Source organism: Sebastes umbrosus, chromosome 12 (genome assembly GCF_015220745.1).
Source record: "Sebastes umbrosus isolate fSebUmb1 chromosome 12, fSebUmb1.pri, whole genome shotgun sequence".
NCBI lineage: Eukaryota > Metazoa > Chordata > Actinopteri > Perciformes > Sebastidae > Sebastes > Sebastes umbrosus.
Genome location: NC_051280.1, coordinates 18,746,139 through 18,769,617, shown reverse-complemented (window position 1 = coordinate 18,769,617; position 23,479 = coordinate 18,746,139). Strand labels below are relative to the sequence as shown.

General features: G+C 40.8%; 1 protein-coding gene across 1 annotated transcript in view; it reads right to left on the bottom strand.

The window, feature by feature from the left end:
• Positions 1 to 4,315: 4,315 nt before the first annotated feature.
• eif2b3 (eukaryotic translation initiation factor 2B, subunit 3 gamma) overlaps positions 4,316 to 23,479 on the bottom strand; it is a 37,210-nt gene continuing 18,046 nt past the window's right edge. Inside the window, exons 6-12 of the mRNA XM_037788274.1 lie at positions 18,646 to 18,735; positions 15,310 to 15,446; positions 14,761 to 14,951; positions 14,371 to 14,433; positions 13,989 to 14,137; positions 8,909 to 9,012; positions 4,316 to 4,549 (exon numbers count right to left, since the gene is read on the bottom strand). Of these exons, the coding sequence (XP_037644202.1) occupies positions 4,497 to 4,549; positions 8,909 to 9,012; positions 13,989 to 14,137; positions 14,371 to 14,433; positions 14,761 to 14,951; positions 15,310 to 15,446; positions 18,646 to 18,735 (787 nt within the window). The 3' untranslated portion in view covers positions 4,316 to 4,496. The remainder of the gene's footprint in view (positions 4,550 to 8,908; positions 9,013 to 13,988; positions 14,138 to 14,370; positions 14,434 to 14,760; positions 14,952 to 15,309; positions 15,447 to 18,645; positions 18,736 to 23,479) is intronic.

Here is a 23,479-nt window from a genome sequence, read left to right as displayed (position 1 = left end):
TGAAGGCGCTCAACGTGTTCACGTTTTAGCCCCTTAACACACATTTTTTCATTTCCCTTTTAGCCTTAAAAGTTGTTAAAACCATCTACACAAATTGACAGTCTCATATAATTTTCCCAAATTCCAACATGACATATTTGGTGGAACTTTTTGGGTTCTCCATTAAAACCTGAAATAAACTTCTGTTGGTTTAGAGCAATGTTTAGCTGCAAAGGTTGAGTTGGTGAAGACTGATCCACCAATGTGGCGCTGCTTAAACTGTTAATGTTGCTTGTTTTATTCAACTAGAGAGAAAAAAAATAAAAGAAACATTGGTCAAACTATTTGGCTGCACATTTTCTACGTTGTTTATTAGTGCACGTCTCACTTCATAAATCACAGTTGAGGAAGGTCAAACACTTCCTCCGCAACTTTATCTATCTTTTTCTAGATAGTCCTCAGACTTTACTTTGGACGGTTTTCATCGCAGCTTCTTCATCAGTAGAAAGTAGCTCCAATAAAAACAATTGCCAGACATTTGGCATATTTGGATTATCCAGAGTAACAGGAAAAACACATTACTGCTGAATTTTTACATGTAATTTTTCAATATTTTGTGAAAATCCCATTCACCTCCAGTGTATTCAGGTGCTGCAAAGGCCAATATCTCAGAACGGTAGCCAATAAAACCAAATTCTTCATGGCCAGACATCACTTGTAATAAGTGGGGGAATATGCCTAATATGATTTGGGAAAATTGAGCCTTTAAAATACTAACCAACAAGCTGGATTATATAAAAAAAAGGGTGTTTTGGAGGAACATGTGAGACACGAGAGAGTGTCAAGACAACATGTCCAGAAGTGTCATATAATGCATTTATCTTGACTAAAAGCACCAAATGTTGACACCCATTGGAATTCTCTCCAACTCCCTTTGGGTCCCGTCCCAGACTCTGAAAAAACTGTGATGTGAACAAGCTTTTCAATCTCCAGACTTCTGTCAACGTCTACAACATTAATGTCCTAAAAAAGTGATGTCTTCATGAAACACTCTGCACACAGACACAAGAAAACTATACATTGAGCTGAGTAGGTGCAACAGAAACGGGATCTTAAAACTTATTTTGACAAAAAATGTCGCCGTAGACGTGCAAGAGCATCTTCATTTATTATGCTGGCTTTCATCTTTGTTAAAACAAATCATGTGGGCAAAATGTGCTGCCAGTAAAACGGGGAACTGACGATAATCTGTGCATAGAAATGTTGTATTTTACAGATCACTACTCTCCTCTCTGATGTTAGAAAGATTTGTTTGGGATGCATAATTAGATGAAAATCTTCTGTAGAGATGTCAGAAAAATTCCACGAGGCTACAAAACCCAAAGACCGTCAGACAGCCTGATATATGATCTGTGGCTCGACATCTGATCTCCAGATCTGCAAAGCAAACATGCACATTTGTGTACGCATGTGTGCACACGCATGCATTCACTCAAACAGGGTGTGAGACGGCGTTGATTAGTTTGTGTGACAGAGGATTAACAATGGTCGCACACAGGTATGCCTGCACACATGTGTGCACACACACATTGGCAAACACATGTATGTGTGCTGGGAGGCGGGCTCCGCCATGGTGGCGTTGTATTGAGGGGACTCTGGGGTCTTTGGGTAAATATACAAACCTCTGCCCAAACACACCCGGCTGCCAGATCTCATCATGTGGTTGAAGAGAGAGGTCAGAGTGTGAGACCGCTAAAAAGGTTAACACAGCCAAGACAAAGAGCACGGACAAAGTGAACCTTAACTGTGGTTTTCACCACTTTTAGCTCAAAACTCAGGTGACAAATGTCGTTTTTCGCCTTCTCTTGTCGTCTGAGGAAAAAGTCTACACCAGGTTGCAATAACTGTAATATAGAACTAGGTATCTTCAAATGTATACAAAGTGAATGAAATGGGAACAATACTACAGGAAGATCAACACAGGTAAGACGACGGGCATGGAAAACTACTGAACAATGAAGTATTTCAGTCTGGAGTGAAGCCACATCTAGAGTAAACACGGTGGGAAGACAATTCAGCGGTGGGGCCACATACAGTAATGCAGAATACTTTGTTTATTTAGTTCGTCTTTTCCGCGTGGAACTCACATTTATGGAATGTGTTCTTGTAAGAAAACAAGTCAAATGAGAGTGTGACTCTTTGTTTTTGCACTCCATTGTGTAGACTTCTATCCCAAACTCATTCTACATCACTGTTTATGCCGCTAGTATACAACAAAATAAATAAACATACTCTCACATTTTAAGAGAAATGATAACACACGTCATAACCAATTAAACTTAAAGAGAAACTAAATATCTCCCTAAATATTTTTTTTCCAGGATCTTTGGATTGTAGGTGGAGCTGTCCCACTCCCACACACACAATCTACATTTTTCCAGCTGTGAGCACCTTTTCCTTTGTGCATTGCATTGTGGGGAAAAGGGTGTATATCAACAACACACTCAAAAATCTATTGATAAATGTACTTTGTAGGAGACGGGATTGGAAAATGTTCCTACATTTCCAACAATGCAACTTTAACACAGGATTTATTGATAAAAAAAAGTTCAGTCTGGGATCCCAAACCAAAATAACCCTGATGACATCATCAGGGTTATATTGTCCGACTTCAGAGAGCTCCTCCAGAGCCAGAGGACATTATACTATACTATACTATATATAACATTTCACAGGTTGAGTACCCCACATGAGTAAACCAAGCGGCAACTTCCGGTGCAGAGAAGTGAAGTGCCAAAAGCTGCAGTTCTTCAAATGGCCACTTGAGGCTGTCTCCAAAAGCGAGTCAATCCCCATTGACCTCCATGTTAAAATGCCCAACTTTACAGCAGAAATAAACATGTTTACAGCCTGGTACAATAAATGGTTTTGATTTCTATGGCTAATATCCATATTCATGACAAGTGTATGGGGGGTGAGTTTTTATATAACTCACCCGTTTAAATTATATTAAGGCTTAAAGTTAAGCATAGCGTGGCCGCTTTGAGTGACAGTTAGGTGTCGTACTAGGTCGCTAACGGCTAGCTGTCCGCTCTGCAGCGTCACTGCCAAGAAGGCGACGGTCCGAGCCACCCACTTTGAGCTCCAAAATCGCTCTTCAGAAACCTATGAGTGACGTCACGAAGACTACGTCCATCTATGGAGGAAACTGAGCTTGATGTGTAAAATCAATAAAAGGAAAGAAGGAAACTGGAGCGTCTTTGCTTTATAAAAAAATTGTTTTTTAAATAATAAAATTCCCCTTTAAGGGAAAAAATGTGTTACAGATTTCTGCTTTAAGAATATCTTGAGCAAAAATCCTGTGTACTTCAAGAATTATCAACGAAGTTGTTCATTCAACAGCGTTGGAGATGGAAACATATAAATGAGTTCATGACTATTCTTTATTCTATACCCGGTATTATTACAATTTTGGTGCAGTATACTGTACATGAATATAAATAGTGTATGGTACAGATGAAAGCCACATTAGTAATTGTCATTTTCTTTACAGAATAATCATAAAAACATGTTCATCTAACTGACAGGCTAACAAGTACATCTAATGGACTGTAGAGATGGAAGGCAGACATCATAATCTCTCACAGAGCAACATCATATAATCAGGCCACAAGAGACAGTCTAAATGACTCCTGCAAGGCCACAGACACAATAGGAAACAGAGGACTGAATCACACACACGTACACACAACACAGCCGCGCAGACATCCCTGTCCTCATCTTCTTCCTTCGTGACTAAGGAACTTCAAACCTGTAATTTAAGAAATGCTCTGCTGAAGGAATGCAATAAATCCTGTGACAGCAAAGGGAGCAGAGAGGGAAAGAAGAGGAGAAAAAAGTGTCAGGCGCGAGTCAGTTTCCTCCTCCGCTGTGTTTGTGTGAGAGGGTGGGGTGTCGGTGTTAACTGATACAGGATCAAGCTGGGTGGTCCGGGGCCTACACATACACCATTTTTGTGTACAAATAAACTTAACCCCCACGCCATTGTGGTCACCCCTCCCACGGCTTTTTCCCTCCATCTCTGGTCTTCACAGCTGCACAGGGTGCACGCTAACACATTCAAACAAAGTCTCCGCCCTCTCACACGAGGTAAATTGAGTAATTAAGTCCTGCCATTATAGGAGACAGCAACAGTTTGATAATAACTAGTGTGGCGAAACAATTACAAAGATCTACCTAGAAGTGACATTCAAGCTGTCATCGGTGATTTCTTTCTCAAAGTGATGAAGACCCATTGCTGAAAGATGAACGGCACACAAAAGAAAAACATGCTGAGTCATGGGGTTTAAGCACTTGTCTTTATTTGGACACAATGTACAAAAAAGCCTATGAGAAGAAGCGTCAAGCAGCATCCAAGCTTCTGGTTGGTCAGTCGGCCGATGAATTGGTTGTCCTCTTGTGTTTTGCTGCTCTCTGATTGGTTAATGAGGGGATTCCACCCTCTATCCTCGTGGGAGCTAGATCTCCATCAGCTGGTCCGTTCCAACGATGACCTCGTTAGTCCTCTCAGCTGAAGAAGAGAGAGAGAGAAACTTATAATTTACACAGAAAATATGATACCAAAGGTGTAAAGTGTTGTGTGGTTTGAAACCCTCTGGTGATTCTTGTGTTTTATGCTGAAATCTAAAGTTTTGATGTTTCTCTCAGGGTTAAGAAATCTGTAAGACCCTTCAGCTTTAATCGCCCTGTTTGGCTGTTTTTATCTATTCAAGTATTCATTTTATCTTTGTAAGGTGTCCTGAAAGGCGCCACTAAAATGTATTATAAATAATAATAATCTCCCCCTAGCAACAGCTCGTAAAGTGAACAACCAAGTTGTGGGCAACATTATCTTGTCTTTACCTCCAACAGGAGGCTTAATCATTTCCTACTACTATTATACAAGACTCCATTTCAATTACACGTAGATACTTTTCTCCGTTTCGACAGGGCAACGATTAAATACAGTGTCTCTTGGAATATAAATATGGTGTTAAACATAATCAATTAACAGCTTTATTCGCTATATACATATTGAAGGCATGCCATCCATAACTGGATATGGTCTTGCACTTTTACCTTGAAAAATGTGGTAGTTTCAGTTATTAAAAACTGGTTGGATGTCGGAGTTTCAAGTACATCACCAAGTTTTCTAAATAGTCTTTTGTTCGCAGCTTTATTCAGGGTTCCTACAGCTTAAGGCGATTCACATTGGTTTTTTTTTACCTTTTTTAATGCCACTTGGAATGAAATTGAAGACCACCTTTACAGTTACCAAAAACATCAATTACCTGTTTATTACAGGACATAGGTAACCTAACGTTTACCAAACATTTAAAGGCACATTAGTGTTTACTCTAATGGGATACCCATTATGTAATTTCTGCATTTTGATCCCATACTGAAATGAATGGGAAACAATGGCTGCCTTGTAGTTAACAGGCTACAACATGCAAACCCACTGTACAGTATGGTGCTATGATTTATTTGAAATCTTCAGCGTGGTAAGACTTAGGTCACCCTGACCGCTACCCCTGAACCTCACAAAAAGAAATAGATGATGCTTGAAACAGAGTCTGCCAGTATTTTCTCTCTATCTCTCTCAACCCAAAGCTGGTTCAGCATGAGGAGAGCAGCCGCCGCTCCTCCCTCCCTCCCTCCATCCCTCCATCTCCGAGCATCGGTACTGATCCAAAGCAAACGGTGGCAGCGAATAATGTTCCATCCACACAGACAGGTTTTAGTGTGAAGGAATCTGCTGCTCAGAAACGAGTTTGGAGGGGAGGACAAATGGAGCATGGGACAGCAGGAGAGCGAAGGAGAGGAAGAGACTGGAGGGAAAGCGAGGAAGGGTTACTCAATATAGTGTTTAAATGTACTAAGACTATATATATTTACATATTTCTCCAATATACAGTGCCAACGCTGACCCGAATCAACAAATAAAGGAGAGAATAAGCCATATGTTGTAAGCAAATATAGCTGATTGTCAGGTGAATAGATAAATGTTATCAAGATGTACCATCAGATAAGAACGTAGTGTCATCTTCAAGAGACACTGGGAAGAAGAGGAGAGACATCTACAATGTATGCCTGCTGTTTTAATGCACGCATATGTGTGTATTTATCAAAAGAACCCAGAGGAGAGGTATGTATCTTTGAAATATCGACACCTGACAGACCTGTATCTGTCAGGTGTGTGTGTGTGTGTGTGTGTGTGTGTGTGTGGGTGTGTGTGTGTGTGAGGGTGAACTAGCAGGGTGGTCCTGAGCTGCTAACAGCTTCAGCAGTAGAGTGGGTGTGTAATGTGTTTCGCAGCCTGCGGTCAGCCAGCTAGATTAGTAGCTAGAGGCAACCCTGTGCTTTCTTACAATATGATAAAAAAACAAGAGAGAGCGCAGGTGAGCAATGGATTATATAGATGAAACTTTTAAAAAACTGTTGAGGCATGTTTGGATTACATAACATTATTATTATATTTTCAAACAGCAATGCCAACTAGTTACTTAAAAATGTATTAAAATAAAAAATACATTTTGACAATCAATTAATCAGTTTGAGTAATTAAAAAAAAAAGGCAAAATTCTCTGATTCCAGCTTCTTAAATGTGAATATTTTCTGGTTTCTTTACTCCTCTATGACAGTAAACTGAATAAGTTTGAGTTGTGGGCAAAACAAGACGTCATCTTGGGCTTTGGAAAACACTGAACAACATTTTTCACCATTTTTTTTACATTTTATAGAATAAATAAGTAATCGATTAATCAAGAATATAATCAACAGATTAATCGACAATGAAAATAATCATTCGTTGCAGCCCTCTTCCCTCCATTACTCATTTGCTGACGAGGACAACTTGTCGAGTATTAGTGTATTCTACAGACACATGACACTGGCCATACAGAGTTGTCTAAAATTATGATAAACGTTTAGGTTTGTTTTTATTTCCTTCTTACTCTGCTGCTCAGGGTGAAATGGATTTTCATATCCACCACATGTGTGCGTAAGTGCCAGAAAGTTAATGCGCCAAATTTCTATAATTATGAACAACTCAGTGATTCAAGAACCTATGTGGTTATATCCACTCTTCAGGCACGGCAGTAGGGTCTTTCTGAGGTCCTTTTTTTGTTTCCTGTATCCAATTTGAGAATAAGAGGCTGCTGTATGCTGAACATACTGTAAAGCCCTCTGAGGAAAAACTTGTGGTTTTGGGCTATTTAAATAAACTTGACTTCACTTGACTATATACAGCAGATCCCTTTTATAATGTCTATTGAGACAACAAGGCATTTTATAAAATAATAATCAAAGCGAGAAAAACAACAATGAATGTGAGAGTGACATTTTCATGTGATACTTTCTGTCCATCAGAGACACCGAGGCTGCAACTTTGCAATTGTGTGACTGAACTTTGGCTATGCAGTGCACGCAAAAACAATTATGCAACCGAGTTTTCCAACGTTCAATAACATAAAGTTAGCAGCTCGTTGCTGGCCATCGGGGGAACATTTGCCAAAAAAAGAAGCTGAAGCGAGATCAGTTTTGACGCAGCGATCACTCACTGGATGCTCCAAAAAAAAAAAGTCTCAAACATTTTGTAGGTGAGTTTAGCTCAAATTCACGCTGTTGTTACTTAGAGCACCCTGTTGTTCACTCAATTAGGCTGCTCAGTCTGGTAGCCGAGCTCGGTCTCTATTGCTCTATATGTGTGTGTGTGTGTGTGTGTGTGTTGGATGTGGCTGGAGGCTGCTGCTGTTGAATTCCGGGTGGTCCTGTTCTGGCCCTGCTCTCTAACCTCTCCATCAATGTGACACACACACACACACACACACTCGCACACACACGCACATGCACACACACGCATAGAAAGACACACACGCACGCACACACACACACACAGCTAGCCTTGGGGACAAGCGGATTAAGGAAATAAAAAAATATCTGACAAATCTCTCTATCACGCAGAATTCAGAATTCAGAAACTTTCCTAGTTGGAACACTTATACCACACACGCGCACGCACGCGCACGCACGCGCACGCACGCGCACGCACGCGCACGCACACATTAACACCTTATCTGAGTCAGCTGAGGAGAAGCAGATAGTGTATAGATATTTAACAGATAGTGTTTGTTTGTAAAGTTGTTGTACTGAATGCTGTTATAATGTAAGGTGTTTCTGTTATTTTGTCCTTTCTTTCAGTGTCCAGTTGATTTAATTTCGGGATGCCAAATGGTCAACTACTGTTTGTTTTGCTACATTCAAATGCCTAAAATGTAGGGCTGTCCCAAATACCATTTTTCGGGCTTCGAAGCTTCGGTGAGAAACATTCGAAGGTATTCGAAGCTTTGCGGCGCGGCAGGCTGACATGTTCTTCCGTCTGTCTATCTCCCTCTCCCCCGTTTCAGTGCCGCTGTCGCGCTGCTGTACATACACATCTCTACAACAGCGATATCCGTCCGAGAATAACTAATAATAATGAATGTTGAATATGAATAATTAATAATGTTGTGGGATTATTCCTTATTTCATGGTTTATTTTAGGATTTACACATTGTTATTACACATATATATACTTATTACACGGCGTTGTTGAATACTTGATTCTGATTGGTTAATCACGGCATTCTGCGGTCTGTTGTTTCTTTATAGCAGACTGTTGCTATGTATAACAGACTGTTGCTATGGGCGCAGTTCTGATGTCGGACTATGGAGGACCGTTTTTGACGAAGCTTCGAAGCAGTCGTGTCAGCCCTACTAAAATGTACTTTCAGCCTGCCTGGGTAATGAGACGAGAGGTTGTTGAGCATCATGTTCTGATAATTACGCTGAGAAGAAATTAATAGAATCAATTATTTTCTGTGTGTGTGTTTATGCTCGTGGTGCTCACCCTCTGGTTCGATCCGTTGTCCGTTTCCCACCAGGCAGTATTTGAGGTCTGCTCCTCGGCCGATGACAGCGTTACTGCAGATCACGCAGCCCTGGATGTTACACCTGGAAAACACACACACGATTACATTAATCACATTCTTCTTTTACTTTCTACAGCAGTGGTTCCCAACCTGTTGGTCAGGACTCCCCACCAGATAATAAAAGAGAATAGGAAGAACATATTCTCTTACATGCTTATTATGTTTAACAACTTTTTCCTCCCTGTAGAATAGTTAATACTTTCACCTCTTTTAGGACTTCAAATGAAACAATCTGAGAGGGAAAAATCATTCTGCTCATAACTCACTTACACAAGATGGTGCTTCATTTTATTAGGTACACATAAACAATAACAATAATGCAATCTAATACAACAAACCCGCAATAAATTCATCCTTCATAAAGGTTTAATGTTCAGAGTAGGGTGTCATGATATGGTATGGGCGATAACCATGATATTTAAAAATTAAATATTGATATCATGTTAATAATACAGCGCCTCTTAAATCATTTTATATATACAGTTAAGGTTACAGTCTCTCCACCTCCCTACACTCATATTTGGAGTGTAATTAATTTGCCAAAACAGAGATAAAACGCACAATAAACAAAGTTAAAGATTAATTTGACTAATAGCATTATCATTATTTTTTTAAATTTTCTATAGATATTGCTATAATATCATTATCGTGAATTCTTTTGGCCACAATAATTGTAGTTCAGACCTAATTCAGAGTTTGTTTAAACTTCATGAGTAAAAAAAAAAATCAATAATGAAACATTTACAGCCACCCAACAATATCTGTAACTTGAATTACTTCATACGGGTCTGAAAGCGGTGAACCAGTGGCTCATTTCTGGTACCAAGTGATAGTTTGGAAACTCTTGCGTGATTAAAGATTAATATTTTGCTGGGAGAGGTTTGGTAGTGTAAAAACATGTTTTTCCGGCGCTGCTTCATTGGAGATTCAAACATGTTTATGGTTCACAGTCAGTTTTCTTCCATGTACCTTATGTACACACAAGAACATTCATACTGGGAGCTGCCCAGTACAGCCACAACCTTCCACTGTTGGCTGTTAAAAGCGTCTCCGCTCGCACAGCTGTGGACTGAGTGCCGTACTGGAGGTCAAAGTGACAGTAGAAACATTCAGCCCCATCAGGGATCCTCCCACCTGCTCCGAACACTCAAACATATCCAATCAACGGAACTTAATGACGCTAAATTAACATATATATTAAAGAACAACAGCAAGCCTGCGCTGTGTGCACGTGTGTGTGTGTGTGTGTGTGTGTGTGTTCAGACATTGTTGGCCCTGTGCTACAGTCCCACCTGAGCTGGCAGTGCCAACCCACCGTGCTCACATTCAGCCAAACCATCACCATAAAATTCTTGGAGGGGAGACACAGACAGTCTTGTGTGTCCTGTGTCAGCTAACCGTGGAGGGTGAGGGTGTGTGTGTGTGTGTGTGTGTGTGTGTGAGTGCGTGGGTTAGAGAATGTGTGCCTCAGTAGCTTGGGGAGCCCGGTGGAGAACACATGTTGGTCTTGCCCAGGCAGTGACGCACACACACTTGGCCCTCTGCGCCTCACACACAGACAGGTTTGTATTGGCTCATTCTATTCAGGTGGTTAGGCCTGCAGGGAGAGGGAGAAAGGAGTGTGTGGACGTGTGTGTGTGACTACCTAGGAGGTGGTGGTGGTGGTAGTTGGTGATGGGAGATTACAAGATTCAGAGTTTTGTAACATTAGAGAGAGAAGGAGGGAGAGAGACCACCAAAGAAGCTTCGGAGCTGAAACACCACTAATTACTAACACCAGGGCTCCTCCTTGCCATGACCCCCCCCTCATCCTCCCTCTCACACACACACACACACACACACGTCAACCCCCACCTCCTGTGCCAACCCCCCCCCTGTAAAGTTGACCCTTACTATCCCCCTTCCCAAACACGCAGCGCTTTGTCAACAAGTTCTGGTCAGCTCCAAACAAAGAGAGCAGAAATGCGAGGGGTTTCTGCGACATGGCCGGGGTCTGCTAATCCCCTCACACTGGCTCTCTTTCTTTCCTTCTTTCTTCCTTCCTTCTTATGTCCTCAAAAAAAAAAGAAAAAAGAAAGAATTGCAATTTCTTTCTTGCGTGCTAGCTTGCTTTCCCCTCGCTTTCTTTCTTCCCCTTCTCTCTCGTTTCTTTCATGCCTTTGTGCGTGCACCTACATGGGCATGATGAGGGTCCCCATGCTGGCTGGCTGGGGTCCCTGAAAGGCTTAAGAAGAGATGGAGAGAGACAGAAAGAGAGAGGAGAGAGATGGCGTTGATGGAGAGAAAAGAGAGGGAGGAGTAAGAAATTGAGATAAAAGAAAAGGAGCCCGTGAATGAGTGCATTAAAATCCAGACTTGAGGCCAAGATGAGTCTCTTTCCTCTGGAGTTTCTGGCTAAGAGACTGAGCAGATCAATCTACATGCTAATTCTACAGTGGCTACTGGCGCTCTCTGTACAAGAAGTCCTCTTTTGTTGCAAAAAAAGCAGTCAATTTTGACCACTTTAACTACTCGCTACATTTGACAATCGTGATGTGTTATAATAACGTGGCTGATCATGAGGCATCACTATTCAGACTGCCCTCCCCAAGTGAAATCATGATGTGGCAATACAACACGTTCTCATCCCAACTTGTCACATCACTCCCTCTGTGTCACTTTTCGTTCGCAGTAAACACGTGTTTAACATTAATTAAAGAAAAACACTTGCTTAGGTTTAGGAAACAACTACATGGTTGGGCTCAAAATTACGTTTGTAAAGTGTAAATGTGACTCTACGTTGAGAACAAGGGACACAAACAAACAGCTGATTGTGACTGTTGGACCCATCCGCCCTGTGTGTCTCTTTTTCGCTCTTTAAATTACGGCACCCCACTCCCGGCCCACTTTTTCTGAGCATTTACTGTTGATGCGAATGGGTTTACATTCATTGTAGTTAATTGAAAGCCTGGTGTTTTTCCTGCAGGCACTATAGGGTACCTTGTGTGTCGGTATCACACGCCGATGGGCGTGACAAAGCGTTGGTAACTAATGCCCTGGGAATGAGAACGGTTTGGGCAATGCCATGATGTCCTGCATGGTACCCCGGAGTTTCCTCACCAAATTTGGATTTGAAAATCCTTCCTGGTTCTTTGAGGTGATTTTTCAGTTGAAAAGAAGTTGCAATGACGCGAATAGTTTGGCTTCTCTTGCTGATTTCTAAGAAGAAAAGCAGCACGTTTGTAGAATTGTCAGCACATCCTTTGGTAGTTTCTGCTTTCTGTTGGAAATTATGTCTAGCAACCATCACAAACAGCCAATAACTCAAATTATAACAATATTATTATACTCATGTTCTCATCAAAAGCTTGATATCCCCTTAAACCTCTCTAACCCGCTGGTGAGCCACTGTTTACAAACTCATGCTGTATAGCCAACTTTTGTTCAAATGCACAGAAATTTATTACCAATGTAGAGAACCCAAAGTTTCATAGGACACCAAATCTGTCGGGCTTAATTTTGGGGAAATGTGTACAAAGTGATGTACAAGATCTCTAGAACGTTTCCATCTGGTGCAGCCATAAAAAAAAAAAAAAAGCATTTTGGGTTTGAATATTTCAAGTAAACACGACCATATAACAGCTGTGCTGAGGTCGTTACACTGGCTTCCAGTACATTTTAGAATTGATTTTAAAAATGTAATGCTTATTTTTAAGGCCCTACGTGGTCTGGCACCCAAATATATCTCTGACATGCTTGTGAGCTACGAACCAGCTAGACCCCTCAGGTCATCTGGAAGAGGCTGTCTGGTTATTCCCCGGTGGGTCTCCAGGAAAACTGGTGAAACTGCCTTTAGCTTTTCTGCGCCAAGCCGCTGGAATATAGGTGTGCTCCGACGCTATCGTCCTTTAAAAGTAATCTGAAAACTTTCCTTCCGGTTGCCGGTCTTAATTATTATTTTATTTTATTCTTACTTCGTTATTGTTTTAACCTACATGTTTTTATGTGTCTGTTTTATATTGTGTTTACTTATGTAAAATGTTTTATCTTTACACTATCAATATAATGTCTGTGGCTGCAACTTCCGCGGTTGCTCGCATGTTGTTCAGCACATTGTGCCTCCACCTGCAATGAAAAGTGCTAAATAAATAAAGTTTGCTTGCTTATTAAAATAGGAAAAAAAAGGAAAACTAAACTGTATGTTAAGGGATTAACCTAATAAAAGGACTTAATATCGACACATTCTTCTTTCTGGCATTTGATTAGCTGGTATTGATGAAACTGATCAATTAATCATTTCAATGCTACTCACTTCCCAGACTTTTGCTGTGAGGAATACACCTTTCAAACCCCCACGGTGTTCCACAAATTCCATAACCAGTGGGATCTTTGGTATAGGCGAGTAAATTAGCGGCTAAATGAAATATATGGATGTTGTGTGTTTCAGTTCAACAGCTTTGTGTTTGTTTGGAGCTGGTCTCTGGCTGGTTGCACACCAATAGGTGCATTGTTAACTCAGCGCTCCCCGTTTGACCCCGTAGAGCGCAGAAAACAAAACCTGTTACACGTCCCATCAACGGACACACACATCCACGAGCATCTGCCTCACACACACACCCACGTTTGCACAGAGGAGCACCTAGAGAATTCAATGGAAAGATATGCAATGAATGAACCGCTAGGCATACCACTGCTTTTATATGTGAAAGCAGAACAGGGAAAAACAGGGGGAAAGGTTTGGTCGTTTTTGGGGTAGTGCAAGGACAGGTTTTTCCTGGCAGCATAAGATCAATCATCTGATTTTGAAATCTTTGTTTACTAAATTCCACCGTTTTATCACACACTGTACAGTATGCGTGTACTAACTGAACACCTCGCAAAAGCTGACGTTGACGATTAAAACTTTAATTCATAAACATGCCTCGAAGGTGAAATTCTTTTTCAGCCTAAATTAATGTGTTTGCAAAAGCACTTCAAAGTACGTGTTATCAACGAGTGTGTGCATGTGTGTGTTCTCACCCCTCCTCGATGGTAACCCCGTGCATGATGATAGAGTTGGTGACTTTGACCTTCTCTTTTACGGTAGTGGAGTTTCCGATGGTTGATCTCTTTATAGAGGTCTTATCTGCAACCTGGCACTGCGCTCCGATGATACTGTCTGATCCCATCTGTTGGCAGAGCGAACACAAACAAACCGGTAACATTACTCAGACATAAATACATTCACAGGCCTCTCCAATAAGGATCAAGCGCAAATTAGACTCGAAGAGATAATAACGAGTGAGATGTGATACAGGACGGTTATTAAAACTGATAATTAAGAGAGAAATGAAAGATAAGATAAATATGAACACTCTGACTTGTTGACAGACTAATCATACTTCTACTGCATTACACTGACCTGACATCTCTCAGAGATGACAGCAGACGGGTGGACCGCTGGCTCCTCAAACAGTTTTGGGGCCTAGTAGGGAGAAGATGGAAGAGAGTGAGACATGAGAAAAAAACTGGTTGAGTTTGATGGTAAACGCCTGGCAACGACTTGTTGTGAAGTAAATGCAATGTAACTGGGAGGGAGAATGCAACATCTAATAGCTGAATGTTATCAATGTTATCAATAGCACCTTTAAATCAACTAATCTTTGTGTAATTAACGTAAAGCCATGTATATATGTGCACATCAAGGCACATAAAACTGAATTCCCTCCAATCATACAAGATAAACACATGCACACTTGCAAATGTGTATTTAACAAAATCCCTGGAAAGAGCAGGCTCATGTCTGACTCACCAGTCGGTTTGCTTCTATGAAAGCAGCTAAAGTGTTGACGCGGTAGCAGAGGCCCTGGTCAATAATGTGAACGTAACAGCGGAGCTTTCCTCCGTGGTAAGCCTCGCTCATGTCACCGCGGTGGTCGTTCCAACAGGAGCGCTCCTGGGCCAGCTGGAGGAGAGGCTCGTCTCGTGATGAGATGAGGAGCTCTGGATGATAAAAATAGACGGGAAGAGCAGAGTTAGGAGTTCAAATGATGACTGTTTTGGGGGATTTTGTGTGCCTTGGGATTAGGCAGAGCTTTCTTTTTTGTCAAAGTCGCTCACATCCTTACGCTTGCACATTTTTTCTGCTTCCAACACAAAGTTCAAAGTTCAAAATGTTCACTTGCTGTCTAATATATCCCACCCACTGCCAGGTGCCATTGTAATTAGATAATCAATGTTATTCACTTCCCCTGTTAGTGGTCTTAATGTTATGGCTGATCGGTGTATTCTAAATGAGTAACACTGCTGTGGCTGTTGATTTTGAAGTATGAAGTTGAGATGTGTCGGTGCAAAAACTGACCGTGGTTCGTGGAGCCGTCATTCGTTTTCTGGTTCTGATCCTCGGCGTCGTCTTTGATTTTCGGACTGTTGGTTGTTTTGGAAAACTGCTTCCGCACCAAATATGGCACCAGTTCACCACGGATCGAAGAGATGGACCTACGATACGAGAAGAGAAGAAAGATTAAATATGATGTCAACATCATGTTAAGCATCCTACAAAGACATCAGTATCACACATAAGCCCTAACATACGTCAATGATCCTGGTTTAATGTGCTGTCGTTAGACAATGGTACACTTCCTAATCGTCACTTGGTGAAGAAAGCCTAACTGTGAGTGAAATACTAAATGAGCAAGTGAGGGAATGAGTTTGTGAGGGAGCTTCTTCTTGTATCCTTTTGGTGCTGTGCATCTAAAACACAGAGAAGACAGCTGAGAGATGCCACGACCTTGCAGTTATTTGACTCACTGTTAATGTCATGCATCTCCCTCTGTTCTGGTTACCCGATGTCTAAATGTCCCTAGTCTCCAACCCTCTCCAATTTGGTCTCCTATACAATTACTGTACTTGAGTAGATTGTTAGAAAAGGCAAAATAAACTAAACAGCAATGAAAACAAATGCAGTGAATGATGCAGTTATTGTCATAAAAAGCAGATAATGACAATCAGCACCTCAGCTTCTTATGATGACTTCCAGTCTCTCTCTGTGTAAACCAGGAGGTAACTTCCCCGTCTTAATTTCTTTTTCCTTCTCTTTGCACTGTGCTGTGCTCAGTGTTCCTCCCCACCACCCTACACCCCCCCTTCACTTGCCCTCTCTTACTTTCTTTTAAAGGGAGATTAGAATTTCCATCTGAATGACAGGAGAAAAACAACAGTTACTCTGTCCATTTCCCTCCTTGAGCAAGAGACAGCATGGAGGAGACAGGAAGAGAGAAAGAGGAGCTGTTAAAAGAAAGTCCCAGAAAAGAGCTGAAGAAAGAAATGAGTCATCTAACAAGAGAGGTGATATATGGCGGCGGCAGAGAGTGCATTAGTGATGTAATGACGTAAGATTTATATCTACATCTCTGTGGCAAATTACTATGTTCGAGTGTACCTCTCGCTTTAACCAAAACTATTCAGCAGGAGCGAGGAGATGGAGCGTAGTTGGAGGAATTTGTGTTTGTTGGCTGGGATTTGGATTTATTTATGTGTCACACTTCATTTAAAATTGTTCAGATTTAAAACTGGGCAATGACAGATTTCCACAATCCAATCTTTAGCCAAGCGGCCACTTTTCAATGGGACCATTTGTTCAGAATACACACGTTGGCAAGTCTCATCACCACCCTGTTTTGAGAAGCGTGGCGCCACGTTGTTCCTTAGCTCGCAACCTTGTCTGGTATTCGTCATTCGTCATCATTCGTTATCAAACACGCTTGATATTTTTGTCAGCAGTCTTTTGTGTTACTCAAGATCTCCTCTTCAAGTGTGCACAGTCTGTCAAAAACTTTATATTATTAATGGTCAGGAAGAAGTGAGGTAAGACATCCTCTGGAGGGCAGACCAGGGAAGACCTGGTCAGGTCTGTTTTTGACTATCGACTATTCAACGTGGTTGTGGAACAATATTTTGCTTTAACATGTTTTGCAATATCAGTTAAATCTTATCAGTTGGCCTAATGGGCAGCGTGGACTGAAGTGTAATAAAGAGTCTTTTGTCAAAGTTGCTGCATTGCTGTTCTTTCTTACAACAAGATAATGAGCCCGCTGCATTTAGAATGAAAGAACATGTTTGTCTTTCATTGCTGGAGTTGTTATTCACTGTGCTTTTTGCCCACAAGCAGTCAATGGACGAGATCCTCACCTGATGTTTGCTGTGATGACAAGCAGCTCAGAAAGACTGATTTCCAAACTTACCAGGAACTCTTCCTTTGTCTTAAGTCTGTTTCCCACTGGACACAAATCCAACTAACACCCATTAACATCTGGCTTTTGTCTTTAGTGGGAAAGGTTACAATCGGCATTCATTCCCTGGACAAATGACTCTGCAGTAGTCACGGGTATTTATCGGCTCCAGCTCTGATCGGCAGTGACGGAAACATGACACCCAGGTGGACGCGCTAATTTTCGGCCCTTTTCTGGTGCGATGCTATGTGACGCGCGTTGAAGTGAATATATAATAAATAAAATCAAAAGGGATTTGGGATTATTATACTATATTAACGCACAAAACTATCCTCAAAGCCACCAGACTCCAGTCAGACAACTGTAATTTTACCTTGCTGATCGTTGTAAAACTCCATTCAAACTCGACAAAAACAAAATAAAACTCATCAAAACCGTCTTTTTAGTCTTTCCACCGTTCCAACGATCACCAACTCTGGTTTGAGAGTTTGATAGAGAGACTGAATAAGTAACTGATATAAATAAAGTTTTCACTGTTTACTAACCCTGCTTCGGTGATATCGAACGTGACACACCAGGAAACAAAACAGAAAGGCCAGTGCAACGACACGACATATTCGCAATGGGAAAGGTCACCTATTTTTCCTTTTTTTTCTGACAATCATAACGCCTCTAAATATCACATTATAAGCAGTTTGAATCATATTAGCCAACGTTTATTCCTTATACTATGAGGACATTCTTGTCAACGTATCTTATATTCTTAAGCTTGTAAAAAAAAAGGTGATTTATTTATTCATTTCAGAGTTGATTGTTTGGATTTTGAACCCAAATCTGTTAGAAAAACTAACTTCATACACTTTGAGGAGGAATAACTAATGAATTTTCTATTGCAATACTTTATTTTCATTCATACTTTGTTAAAATAGAGTGAGCATAACAAACCATGAGGCCTTTTGTGAATTGAAAGACTGACTCATGAAGTGACTGTATTGTTGCACCCCTACCTAATACCTTTATGTCATTACTAACACCAATTTTAATACAAGCTTATATCATAAAGGTCCTTTGATTTTTCTAACCAGTGTAACCATGCGTGTACTGTATTGCCAGACACTGCTTCAGTTCAGAGGCTAAAGGCCTAACAGCCTGCCTCAGTGACACGTAGTAAAACAAATTAACACCTCGCTAGAATACCCTGCTAACAGGTCCTTTCAAAGCCTTACACACCATGTAACCACGTTTAACACTTGCTGCAGATTAAGCAGCGAATGTGAATGTCTGTGTGACTGTGTGGGTTCATGTCCATGTGTATGCATGGATCTAATACCAACACTGCTCACACTGCAGATATAAACCGGTTATTTTATTTGGAAACGATGGTTAAAATTTAAGGTTGTATAGCTAATTGTGTAATTGAATATTAATTCATATATTCATAGTCAGAAATAAGTGGAAAAACTCACTTGTTGTCAACAAGAAAATCCACCACTGCTTTCTTCAGACAGTAGAGGTGAGCGTCCACCAGGCCTGTTTTGATGTGCATCCTGGGATGTCTGCAGGTAAAAGATAGACAGACACAGAGTCAAGAGAGGAACTTTTTATAAATTCATCACTGCTTTGCAAAAACTCACAGCACTTAAAACAGCATTGGGCCTCATTCACTAATATGTGTGCGTAGAAATGTTCTTACTTTGTGCTCAAAACAAGTGTGCACGCAAAATTACTGTCGGATTCATGACACGTGCGCACCAGCCAATTTTGTTCTCACCACAACGCTTATGTTAGTGAATCAGTATCATTCTAAATTGACAGGCGCGTGCCCGCTATTTGCAATCAACATACTGCCACGCCCCCTTTTCTCTACATAAGGAAATACGTTGGCCTAGAGGTGTGTCTAGACGGTAACCCACAAGTTGCGAAAACGTGTGAAACTCTTGCGAGGCTCGCTGTCCGATGACCTATCATAACCATTCGAGGTTGATGCCTGACCTTAACCATCTCGCGAGACGAGAGTTTCGCAACTTGTGGGTTCTTCTTGTCACGACTGTGTATCATGGAGCAGTGAGGTTGTTGTAAGAGAAAAAGAAAAGAGCAAAAGAATTTCCTGACTGAACATTGTGCTAAATATGTGTAATTTCATGGCACTAGAAATTGGTGGAGTAGCCGGTCATTATAGACAACATCAATAAAACTAATCAAAACCAAAAACGGTTGCATTTCAATGTGGACATTCTCATTTAAATATTGTTGTCTATAGAAGCCTTTTTTTAATGAATGTGGTTTTAATCTGCTATGCATTTAGTTAAAAGGTGTGTGTTTATATTAAGACAGCCTTCATCATTTGTGCGTATGCATGCTCGGAGGCAGATCTGAATTTGTTCACAGAGTAAGAACATATTTAGGTCAGAAAATATTGATAAATCCCGGAATTGTACGTAAAACGTTCATACGTACTGTTTGTGAATGAGGCCCATTGTCTTTGACATTTTACACACAAAAAAAATGCAGAAAGTTAACATTAGACTTTTCATCACAATATGTTGTTGTGGAGTCCCACCGCTCTGCACCAAATTCGTGACAACCAGTTTAACCCCGGCTGCTACTTTGAGGACAATTTGCTTTGATTTTTTTTTCATCACCTGCTGTTTTTATGTTTCAAGTTTGCTTCTCATTTACTGAAAGCCCTTTTAATTTACCTCCGCTTTGCACATAGGACTGGAACATTTGATGAAAACCAGACGCATTCAGGAGATCACATAAAAGTCAAGAGGATGGTGACATCTGTCTATTGTCCTCCGTCAGCTACCGTAGATGTCGCCCCACAGAGCTGCTGCCACGAGACAGGTTTATGTTGACTGGGGGGGGCCACATGCACACAGACACACCGTCACCCACCCATGCATTCACTCATTCACACAGTTTCAACATGTGACATTTATGAAGCGAGAGCCAAAGAAAACCATTTCATCCTCCAGGTTTCAATAAACAAATCCACGCTCACCCCTTCATCCTCTCTGACGACCTATCCTCCTCTTCCTCTGCCCTTTCAATCACTACATAATAAAACCTGCGGGGTGCATTGTTCCTAAAAGGATCATACCAGTGCTTTTACATGTTTTAGTCCATTTACTACAAATCACATACACCTTCCATTACTGCTAAACATCTTTCAGAGCATGCTGCTGATTTAGATTTTTTAAAGCTGTAAAAGCAGATTGATTTGAAAAGTCTGCGTCTCATTAGCACACAACAATAACGTAACTTTGACAAAATCAAAAGCAGACACGATGTTCAGATGTTCACAGTGATGTTCAGATCTGAGCACGCAGATTTATATAATTTCATGCTAAAATCAATAGAAACTAAATCTGAGATTCAATGTTATGTTACAAACAATCTGGGTGGTAGCCAAAAACAAAAATGAATGCTAGTAGAACCAACACTGCAAGTGTGTGTTGTGGGTGTCACCAAAATAAGAATTTAAATGTATAATAAATGTACAGCGAGTGGGTCATTGTTGTGAAATATGGTCGATGTGGTCTTGTATCGCCCTGAAGGGGTTTATTTCACAACAATGACCGGCTCTCTGTACATTATCCTGCTGATTACACGGCTACTTACTTAAGAAATCGATAATCTGACACAAAAGTTGTCCGCAAGAGTCCAACATCAGAGCTCTGTCCATAGCAACGGTCTGTTGTACATAGCAACGGTCTGCTGTGAAGAAATAACAGACCGTAGAACGCCGTGATTGACCAATCAGAATCGGGTATTCAACAGAGCCGTGCAATAATAAATGTCAAATGAAATATCTGTCATGATCCAGGATAGGATATTGAAACTGGCATGGGATTGAATGAAAAGTGAATGATGCCACACCTCTACCTCTCCTCCGCTCACTTCCTTCCTCAATTTTCCAGCTTTCTCCTTTCAACTCTCCCTCTCCTCACCAGGCTCGCGGTATAACTAGAGGGACTCAGGAGGATTGCTTGGTCACACATATTTTACAACCAGATGCTGAAAGCCATAAATCAAACTGTGTGTGTGTGTGTGTGTGTGTGTCCGTCTGTGTTAAGCTATTTTATTAAAAAGCATAAAAACACATGTGCGTGCACACACAGACACGCTCTGTGGGTGTTTGTCAAATGTATTTATTCATACAACATTTCCCAGGTGTGTGCCTGCGTGTGTGTATCGTGGGCCTTAAAGTGGAATTTATGGGAACACCCAGCATGTGACATCACTGTTTGGCACCTGCGGGTGGGCAGGAGAGAGAGAGAGAGAGAGAGAGAGAGAGAGAGAGAGAGAGAGAGAGAGAGAGAGTAGGAACAGGTGCCCTTAAAAGTGTAGGGCAGCATGGTGAAGAACAGATATAGGGGATGCAATGTCATCACAAAAACACGTTTTACAGCAGAGTCGTTTCGCAATCAAGTGTTAGTTTTGCCAGCCATTGATTATATTAATCCAGCCACTGTATTCATTTATTTTGATGTTAGCAGAAGCATTTTTTTTTTTAATGCAGTACAAAAAGCGAACCAATAGCAAAAATAGTTTGATTTGACACTATGCCACAGCCTGTTTTTATGAGGTCAAAGGACTCCATTTGAGCGCAGTGAAAATTGCTGGGTCACATGCATGAGGACAATGAGGGAGTATCAAAGTATAGGTGCTGCACCCTGTGTGGGAAATGGTTTGGGCAAAGTGGAAAGTACCTCAGAGTGAGATTAGACATGATCTAAGTCAGTCTAATTACCCATTCAATACCTAAATAGAACAGATGTGCAAAGAAAAAACACCCAATTTTCTCCAAAATACTCTGACCTTGACATCGGAGCCGTGCCTTATAGGCAGGGCATGAAAACACACAAGTCTCACTCAAGGTCAGGAAAACACCAACACTGGCCCTACTGGCACAAATCCCTGCACTGACACTGACCCAAAATGTTACTTCATATGCTAAAATAATATTTCAGTGAAATAAAAGGTCATATATTATCTAAAGGTTAAATCTTTAGATAATATATGACCTTTTATTTCACTGAAATATTACTTTAGCATATATGAGTCTTCACTAGGGCTGGGATGATACGCCTATCTCCCGATTCAATACTATCACAATACTTGGTTGCCTATTCAATATGTATCGCGATTCTACAAGTATTGCGATTTGATATTACGATTTATTGCGATTTTTGTTAACTTTTTTAGCACTAGACCATGGGTAAAACTTGAATCATACACTTCTAGGAACTTTTACTTTGGAAAAAGTTACTCAGACTACAACAATAACAGTGGTAATTTCCTTCTACCTCCGTATAGACTCAAATGAAAGCCTTATATGGATTCTGGCATTAAAAACTCGATTTCAAAATCGTAAAAAAAGAAATTGCAATACATGGGTGAACCGATTTTTTTCCCCACTTCTAGCTTTCAACAGCAAAAACAAAACAAAAATATATACAAATCGTTTTTTTTATAATATTTTTTTTTCCGGCTACACCAATACAAATGGAACACAACCTGAAATGCAATGTCTCACTTTTTCTAGTATATTTCTATTTAATGATGACATTACCCAGGTTATAACTCAGGTTGCTTGCCACTGTTGCACCAAGTGCTTGCTCATGGGGGATCTCTAGTTAGGTCTCTAAATTATAGAGTACGGTTAGACCTGCTCTATATGAAAAGTGTCTTGAGGCAACTTCTGTTTGTCGTTATATAAAAATAAATTGAATTGAAAATTGAATAACATTGTTTTTTCTTTAAATCCCCAAAATCCAGACCATTTTCATCTTCAAGCCTAAACTAAATTGCCCTGAACACCTGATCAGATGGGATTTTTTTAAAACCAGGAAGGCATTCACTCAAACATTCTTTCCCATTTTTTAAGGGTTGCTTGTCCTTCTGATTCAAAACACTGACCACATGCCACTTTATTAGTTTACACATTTTGCAGAATCAAACTACAGCAAACATCTTGCATTTCCCAAACGAGGGTAAACATGTTGCTTTTCCAGCAGCATCATGTGATTTCTGGTTGCTGTGAGTGCTGTAGAGCTCGGTGTCAAAGGGAGCAGGAATTTAGTGCCTCTGCAGGCGAGGATGACTCAACCCTCCTTGGATTAATGACGGACGGCTAAAGTACCACCAAAGTCCTCGGTGGGAGAGAGGAGTCACACTCTCTCTCTCGCTCTCTCAAACACACACAGCATAATATCTTATTTAGTTACAACTAAAACCCCACAGCGGACGATGACTCAGACGCAGCAGATTGACTGTTAATACCCTCATTAGTCA